At 29.1% G+C, this 10,138-nt stretch overlaps 1 protein-coding gene across 1 annotated transcript; it reads right to left on the bottom strand.

The window, feature by feature from the left end:
• Positions 1–6,802: 6,802 nt before the first annotated feature.
• Positions 6,803–9,824, bottom strand: LOC100161406 (zinc finger protein OZF-like). Its single transcript, XM_029492161.1, has 2 exons — positions 9,687–9,824; positions 6,803–8,267 (listed from the first exon to the last, which is right to left on the bottom strand). The coding sequence occupies exons 1-2, from the start codon at positions 9,812–9,814 to the stop codon at positions 7,076–7,078; spliced, it is 1,320 nt and encodes a 439-aa protein (XP_029348021.1). The 5' UTR covers positions 9,815–9,824; the 3' UTR covers positions 6,803–7,075.
• Positions 9,825–10,138: the final 314 nt, after the last annotated feature.

Here is a 10,138-nt window from a genome sequence, read left to right as displayed (position 1 = left end):
GGTCGTTGTGTGTGGTGATGATGACCTGCTACTTAACGAAATTTTTGGTTTTTGGACGGGTGATATATCTGATGACGCCGAGTTTATCGATGCGCGTGTTAACTATCTTTCTTCGAACAATAAAAACACAACTTATATATTTTATGGAAACATTAACACTTTATTATACAAAGAAAAACATTATCTTTCGGCCCAGCTTTCAGGACGACCCAACTCGTTTCAGGTCTCCAACCGACTGACTACAATGTAAAAATCAGTATACACTCTGGTGTTAGATTACACCCATATTACCGGTGGGGCTTATCTTATATTAATTATATAACTATACAATGCCCGTGTTAACACGCGTTTGATGGTTATATCCCCGTCTGTAATGCCGAACGTTGTGTGTGGTGGCGTGGTTGTGAGTGCAGTGTGTGTGTTTGAGGCGGCGGCGTGGACAATTGTCCGTCGACTCATTTACCGTTTCCCGAACGCGGCGTGTTCCCGGGGCAGTCACTGTTCCAGTGTGGACCTCCACAGTACCTGAACGGGTTGGGCGGTTGCGGTTTTCCTGCCGTAACGTCCCGTGTTTTCGTTTGGTGTGTCGGTTGTGGCGGGCGGGTTTGTGTAAATTTTTTGTATGCCGGTTTCGGCTGTTGTTGTGTCGGGGGTTCGTCTGGTGTGTATTCCAGGATTAAAGCCACCCACCTAAATTTTGGAGGAGCAGTCGCTCCTCTAAACCCCCTTCGCCAGTCGCCACGCCACTGATAACGACAAATTAAATTTAGAACAAAAAATCAATATTTGAACTGCCGTAATTAATTTATACTCTATAAAATTAAACTCTGAATATTAATACAAAAAAAGAAGGATCTACCTGTGAAAATATTATGTGAGGATCTAGAAATAATCAAATATTCAAATACATATAATTTTCAATACACATTAATGATTAATTTTGTACATTACACATTACATAACCATTTTAAATAAACTATCTAATTTTAATATTTCTCCTGAATTTAGTAATATGTAATACCCTTTTAAGAACAAATATGTAATTTATTTAGCACCAGATTAGCAAAACCAAGAGCAAGACATCAGCAAGTTTTTATACTAACTAAACTATTGTAATTTTATAATATAACAAATTAGGTTAAAAAATATTATGATTTATCCGAACATAAGTATATATTATGTCATGTCTAAGTTCAATTAACTCTATACATAATGTATGATATAATATTACAATTACATTTAAAGAAAAATAATAAAATATTAAAAACATGTTACAAAGGTATAAACAAAAGAATAGAAATATAGAATGTATTTTCAGCATGATCAAAATTCACGAGTCAACGAGTCGCAACAATCTTCTGAGACAAGGGGCGAATATAATATTTTTAAAGTAGACAATAAGCTTTGTAATAACTTAAAAATAAGAAGAAATATAAATACGACTCCTGTCGATAAATATATTTAATTCAGATGTTAAAATATTAAAATTAAGCTATTACCTTCCTCCAGATGTTCGGAGGGCTCTCGAGATCGTGTATTCGAGAATTAGATCAAATACACCGTACAATATAATTTATGTAAAAAGCACATATAAACTAATACAAAATATAAAATATTAGATTAAATGCCTTACCTGATTAACAATTATTCGTGAATTATGTTGAAAGAGTTTTTAGATTTTAGGTGACACAAGGTAATACTTCAAATATACAAATCGAAATAAAAACGCACTGATTTTGACTTAACATAAGAAGTCCAGTTGTCGCTCGTGGAAATCGATGTTGATATTTTGAGAGGTTGTTACTCGGTGGCTGGTGCTCATGCACTCGGTGGCTGGTGCTCATGCACTGATTTAAGAGACGACACGGATATGTCTACCAGAGAGTGGTAGGCGGTTTTTTCAAAGGTTTTTGTACTTCCCCGAACTAGATTTCTCTTCGGCGGCAAATACCTTTTTGTCGGTGACAATAGTTTTGTTAGGGATGTCCGATTTCTACGAACGACAGTCTGGCTGTTATTTATTATTCTGTAAGATTTTTAGTTTATTTGTTATAATGATATGTGAGCATATCATTACAGCATTAAACCAATAATTATTATAGAAACAATAACAACATTTTTCTATACGAAAACACGAAACAGACACCGGCAAGACATACATTTGAAAAGCAGAAATATATATTATATAAGAATAAAAATTACAAATCGAATTCAAGAAAACGAAAAACAAGCAAGTAATATACAAATACTCAATCTATGAAATACAAAAAGTGAAGAAGAATTAACTATCACAGAATCAAAGAATAAAATATCATCGAAAAACAGTGAATATTTACTGCTACTTGTCGAAATAAAAATATTATACTTTAAACTGGGAACAATCTCTAAGAAAACATTTAAGCATCATTTTATAGTCAACGACGCGAATAAGCCGAGACAGTAATTTAGTGATAAAATAAGTTAGTATTTAATGTAGTGATAAGACATTTTTATGTAGCAATAGCATTAAAAAATGAGGGCATTTTTTCCAAAAAACAACGGGGACTGTCGTATATTGTAGACAGTTGTCACTGTAATATTATTTAATGTAAACATATCATATGTGGAAATCAACTTAGCAATTTAGATATTAATATAGGTCAGGCCAATGAAGCAAGATGTGCTGAGGCAGCAATAATATTTTACTTTATAACACCGCCGTACGCGCAAGCACGGGCAGTCCCGTTGTCGCTGGGTGATTCGGCGAGAACGCAGGTACGACGATCGAGCGTGTGAAACGTAAGTACGGACTAAGGCGACCCGAATTCGCTAAGTATTTTATTTATGTTTGTTTGAATTTAATAAAAGTGTTTCCGACCTTTAAAACTCGAGTTGAATATTATTTTAAAGTCTTCTTCATTCTTACCTTTAATATTGGAACTGGCTCAGACACACATACCTATAGTCAATGAGGTTTATTGCAAACTGAACAGTGCTCTGGTTGTGGAGTCCTAATAGTCATTCAAATTTAGTGAACGAAAGAAGAATCGACAAATGCATACCGTTGTATCTCAAAGGTTAACAGTGCTATTCTGAATTTATTCTAGAGACAGTTATTAGCTTAGAGCGTACGAAGGTAAGGCGTGTAGTAGGTTTTACCTTGTGTCACTTTTGATACTGGTACCACGTGATACCACACAAATTAATAACAAATTATGTTCAGTGTTTTGTAAATATAGTAGTACCTACCTACTACCTATATTCGCTTTTATGACTAAGACAAAATTAATATTTTGACTTAATATTTTTAATTAATGCACATAGTAACATGGTACAATCTAAGTCATTTTATAAGCACGACCAATTTTATTTTCAAAAGAATTTAATATGGCTGCGTAATCTACTGCGTGTCACTCATTAGCTTAATTTTATGTAAAAATGCATAAGATATTTTTAAAGTGTTTAAACTACATTTTAAATTTAAAACAGAATATCCATATTTAATACAATAGGTACTTATAAGTTATAACCTATTTAGTCCTATTACATACTTACATTATTATAATCAATATTATTAGCATACTCGAGATTCAAGTCAAACTTGAGTCGGGATTATTAATCGCAAGTCAAAATTGAGTGGGATTATAAATATTTTAGTACTTATAACATAGGTATCTATTACATTCTCAATTTTAATGAAAATATTATTATCAAAATGTATAACTCTTTATTTAATTCTGCAAAAAACTGCCTGTAGTAAATTTAATATTTCTACCTAATATGTAAATTTAAATTTTGTGAATAGATTTAATACCTATGTATGTAAATCATTTATAAATTTCTACCTTAAAATCATTATAATAACTTCAGACGCTAGGAATGAATTATTATTTAGGTTTTAAGATTTTTTTTTAAACTTCTATCAACAACTTATGAGCAGGGCTCATAACTTCTAGCATTTCCATATTTTATTTGAGAGGTCCCAGAGGTACCTATGTGAGCTATAAAATTGTTTCAGATAACCAAGAAGCTACATACGAAATTGTATGTTGCATATTTTTGCATATTTCGGAGTATAAGTGCTATTTTGCTTTTTTTCGCTTGTTTTTGAATTTTTCATTATTTTTATCATTTATTTTTTAAAATTTTTTTTAGTAGTCTAAGACATTTTTTCTAGTAATTATAGTCATATAAATTGTTCATATTAGTAATTAATTCGTGTTGATTAATTTTTCTTCTTATATAACTTATATAATAATATCAGAAGAAACTATATATACCTATACGAGTTTAGGCGAATTTTTACCAAGAAAAACAATCTGTTTCTAGTCGTCTTAAAAATATTGTTCGCGAATTTGGTGAAAATACGTTTGCAGCCGACGCAAGTGTATTACTATGTATGTTTTGTAATATTAAAATTAACCATGAAAAAAATTACACAACATTTAAAAACCGACAAACATATTAAAGCCGTTAAACGTGCTAAAAACCAAGCTGAAAAAAACAACAATTTATTAGTAACCAACTCTACCAAAAAGTCGTCGTTTAGTAAAGACTTGTGTTTTGCGTTGTTATCAGCAAATATATCACTGAGTAAAGTTTCAAATCAAAGCTTTCGTACATTTTTGGAAGTTTATACCGGAAATAATGTTCCTACAGAAACAAACTAGAGACTTGGATACATAGATGACATTTTTGGCGAAACAATGAGTAAAATTAAACTTGAACTGTCTGGTAAAAAAGTTTGGGTTAGTATTGACGAAACTACCGATATAGAAGTTAGATTTGTTGCTAATGTAATTGTTGGTATACTTGAAGCAGATTACCCAGGTAAAAAATATTTGGTACATTCAGAAAAACTAGAAAAAACAAATTATTCGACTATTGCCAGAGTATTCGACAAATCTATTGGAATCATTGGTATTCAACACGAAGATGTATTATTGTTTACATCCGACGCCGCTGCCTATATGATAAAAGCTGGTAATACATTGAAAGCATTTTATCCCAAAATGATTCATATCACGTGTACGGCGCATGGATTCCACCGAGTAACAGAGGAAGTAAGAGGCAAGTTTAGCAATGTCGACAAACTTATTTCTAGTGTTAAAAAAATATTCCGAAAAGCACCAAACCGTGTTCAACTGTTCAACGATGAAGCTCCTCATTTAAAATTGCCACCGGAGCCTATTATAACACGTTGGAGTACGTGGATCATAGTCTCAAATTACTATTGTAAAAACATTGAAATCATACGTAAAATTGTTGAAAAACTAGACGCCGATGACGCCGTTAGCATCAAAGAGGCTAAAAATATATTTCCAAAGCTGGTATTGAAAGAGATTTGGCCTTCATAAAGTCAAATTTTCCAATTTTAACAGTTTCCATTACCAAGTTACAAGAACAAGGACTACCATTATCTGAAGCTATAAATGTAATTGAAAATGTTGAAAAAGTATTTCAAACTCTTCAAAGACCAATTGGAAAAGCTGTTTTTAATAAACTCAATATCGTCACCCACAAAAATGTCGGTCTTAAAGTTTTAAATAATATTTCAAATGTATTATCTGGTATTAATATGAATACAGAACTTGGACTTGGACCTCCTGAAGACTTCTCAACAGATGATCTCGTATATTTTAAGTTTGCATCAATTACGTCAGTGGACATCGAGCGATCATTTTCAATGTACGAGACCCTACTCAGTTAAAATCGAAGATCATTTCACTTTGAAAACTTGTACAAACATCTGATTATTTATTGTAATTTTCAAGGTAAATACATAATTAAAAATATTTAAAAAATATATAATTATAAATTCATACATTTTTTTTTTTTTTATCAGAACAATCGCAGAATAAATAATTACCACAAGATGATCATGATACAATTAAGTACAATAATTCCAATGTAATATTAATAATATTTTTTTAATAATCGAAGCTAAAATAATAAAATAATATAATAAATAATAATAATAAAATAATAATTTTTGTATACAAACGTTTTTTTTTTGCATATTTTAGTATTTTTAGTGCATGTTCAATCGCTTATATGAATACTTTTTAGAGCATATTTAAGCGCTTATAACAACCTTTTTTTAGAGCTATAAGTTATGAGCCCTGCTTATGAGGAGCCTTGTATTAAATATTCAAGTTTTTGGACCGAGCAAAATTATTAATAATCGAAAACTTCACGTCTAATAATTTTGATTTAAATTATATGGTGTATAGAATATGCTAATATAAACATTTAGTGAAAATGTCATGTAAGTATTTACAGTTATTTATTTTAGTTGCAACAAAAATAAAAATCAATTTTGTTGAAAACCAATTTTCAGTAAAAATGCATGGTTTTGATAATTTTGTTCTGTAATCAATACTTTATGCATTTTTATGCAAAACGAGTGTTTAAAAAAATCATCATGGTTTTGTTTGTGTAACTTAAAGGCGAATAACCTTAGACAATTGAATTTTCACAAGATGTTTATATCATAGTTTACTGGTTTAATTCGTATTATTTTTGACTTTTTTTCAAACACAAACATTACAGTAACTTATCCCTCAATGTTGAGATACACTTAACACCAACTGAACAGTGGAGCGGACAGGAAACCTGACTATTCTCCCGTAATTCTTTAGAGCATAAAAGGGATAATTTTTAAATTAAATTCTCCATATTTTGTTGAACATAATAAATATTGTATATTAATATGAAATTATAATACATACATTTTAACTTAATGAATATAACTTTAAACATAACTATAAACAAATTTGTAAATTATTAAATTAAATAGTGGTATAAAAACCAGCTAGTGGAAAGATAAATGCAATATAATTGTAACGAGTTACAGGAAAACAATATACATAAATTAATTATTTAATAGTATAAAGACGAATGTAATCACATTTTTGAAAAGTGATTAGTTCATGGTATATCAAAACCTGACAAAAAAAATTTAATGATTTAAGACCTTTCAATGGTATGTTCCTTGCATGGATTTTTAAATTTGAATGTGCAGAAAACCTTTTATTGTATATATATTATATATATTATATAATATTTATATATTGCAGATAGCACATTTATATTTCTAATCTCGAGTATGTGTTATTTTATGCGTTTTTAAATGTCCACTTTGAGTAAAGCTTTTTTTACAGATATCACATTTGTATGGCTTTTCTCCACTATGAATATTTTTATGACTATTCAAATTTGATGCTTGAGAAAACCTTTTATCACACATATCACATGTAAATGGCTTTTCTCCAGTATGTGTCCTCAAATGCACTGTTAAATCTGTCTTTCCACAAAACCTTTTATCACAGAAATCACATTTAAATGGTTTTTCTCCACTGTGTAACTTTTTATGATTTTTCAAATTTCCTGCTTGAGTAAACCTTTTATCACACATATCACATGAATATGGCTTTTCTCCACTATGCATATATTTATGATATTTAAAATGTCCTGCTTGAGAAAACCCTTGATCACAAATATCACATGTAAACGGCTTATATCCAGTATGTTTCCTCAAATGGAATGTTAAATGTGCCTTTATAGAAAACCTTTTATCACAGAAATCACATTTAATTGGTTTTTCTCCACTGTGTAACTTTTTATGTTTATACAAACTTGATGCTTGAGAATATCTTTTATCACACATATCACACGAATATGGCTTTTCTCCACTATGAATATTTTTATGATCTTTCAAATATGATGCTCGAGAAAGTCTTTTATCACAGATATCACATTTAAATAACTCTTCTCCACTGTGTAACTTTTTATGAGTATTCAAATTTGATGCTTGAGAAAACTTTTTATCACGCATATCACATGTAAATGGCTTTTCTCCAGTATGTGTCCTCAAATGCACTGTTAAATCTGTCTTTCTAGAAAACCTTTTATCACAGAAATCACATTGCTTCCACTTTCCTCCACTGTGTAACTTTTTATGATTTTTCAGATTTCCTGCTTGAGAAAACCCTTGATCAGAAATATCAGATTTGTAGAACCTTTCTCTTGTACAACGTAATATGTGTTTAATCAAATCGGCTTTGTTATAAAATGATTTTGCACAATTATCACAAACTAGTCTTTTTCTTTTGATTTTTATTTGACTTAAGTTTGATGTTATGTCCGAATCCATATGAATAGATAGTTCTGAAAAATGCGATTCGTTTTTAACTGTTCCTTCATACTCAAAACTGCCATTTATATCCTTTTCGATTTTTATTTTGGCATCCGTTGGGTATATTTCATCTTGATTTTCACATTTAGGTCTAAAAATAAAAATGTTTCAACAATTAATATTAAGTAGATTGTAATAAGATGTTTGATAATTATGTACCTATATAATTTTTTGTTATTTTAACATATTTATATTCAATTTAATCATGTGTTAGATAATATATTTAATTTGTTCAATGCATAGCTATTAATTGTGTTTGTAATACTATGAAAGCCTGGGAATAAACGAGTCAAAGAGTTAAAGTTAAGTTAATTTTAACTTTCATTAACTTAAGTTTTTCCTTAACTGATTTTTATTAATATAAACTTAATAAAAAACGAGTTACTTAATCAAATTTACATTACTTTATAAATAATAAAATAATAAATATAGGTAATTAAAATTATTATTATACATATTGCATACACATTAACTTTTTATTATTACAAACCATATTACTGCCTATGTATTTATAAAAATAAATATAAATAAATACACTTACATTATAAGTTAATTGTAATTTTCCATATAATTTTTACTTAACTGAGTTAAAAAAAAAATTTAGGATAACTAATTACATTAAACTTTTTAAAATATTTTCTATCAATTTAACTTAACCCAATTAACAATTATCATTTACCAGCTCAGGCTTGACATTATGCGTTTACAGGACATTCAATGTATAAAAACCTAAATGGCTTGTATATATGGAATATCCTTAGTTATATTTTTAACATAGATCTAAAAGAAAATTAACCATCACATAGCCATCAAACACGAATGAAACAAACTGTAAATCTGAATATCACAGTAATGTCATTATTCGTTTATGTATTAAGCTTAACATTAATTTAAAATCATATAAAAACAAATATTATTATAACATTTTTTTAAAACATCTAAATAGGTATTAACTATGTCACATAAAAAATAACACTTTTAGTTGTATTCTTATCATTATATAACTCTATAATATGAAATTTTTTTTCTATTCCTATGTATATTTAAATAATTTATGTAATATATTTGTATCGTATTGAACTTGCTGCACCCACCGCAAGCTAAGCTTTAGAGGCGGCGTCATTAATTGTTTTATTTTAGTCTTTGTTATAGGTATATGAAAATTAATTTTTTTTTTTTTTGGATTAATACCAAGGTTTAAAATAAAAAGGGTAAGGAAGTCTATCTTAAATAGCCCACTTAAGCAAATTCGAATTAATATCCAAATTTTGTACCACTAGAGTGACTCTACACTAGACCAATTGGTACATTGGAAATAGGAAACGTTTATATTCATATATTGCAAGGATGATTAACAAAGCCAGAGAATCACCACAAACAAACTCCGCAAAAGATTATGAAATCGGGCATCTTGGAGGCTTTTATTGAAATTTTAGTTTTTAAACAAGTTACCATCATTTTTAGTATAGTTAATTTATTTTTAGTATAATGAAGTATATACAATTCTTACTCCGTTTGTAATGATTGATTCGCATTTGTATGGTCTGTATTATCAATAAGTTCTAGTTTAATAACTCTACTGGATACTAGATCATCACATCTAATAAGTGGAATAGTCAGCACTCTAGAACTGTGCATATTACTATCATACCTAAAAAAAATTGTAAAAAATTAATATATATTATTCAGTACTCAGACAAGTTCTGTTTAAATCAGATACAAGTAGGTATTAATTAAATAAATTATAAAAACCTAGTTTTATCAAATGAAATAATTTAAAAATGTAAGTTAAAATTTCAAGTTGTTGTAATGTTTTATTGCTTAAAGTGTATTTGCTTACTTGGAATTTACTTCAGATATTTCTAATGGTAAATCCATACTGATGTATGTCCTTCTTTGGGTATCTCAATATTCCTGTGAACATAAACCATTGAAATTATGTATATTTTAAGTCAAATTGGT

Source organism: Acyrthosiphon pisum, chromosome X (genome assembly GCF_005508785.2).
Source record: "Acyrthosiphon pisum isolate AL4f chromosome X, pea_aphid_22Mar2018_4r6ur, whole genome shotgun sequence".
In the NCBI taxonomy this organism is placed as follows: Eukaryota; Metazoa; Arthropoda; class Insecta; order Hemiptera; family Aphididae; genus Acyrthosiphon; species Acyrthosiphon pisum.
This window is presented reverse-complemented; position numbering and strand designations above follow the sequence as displayed.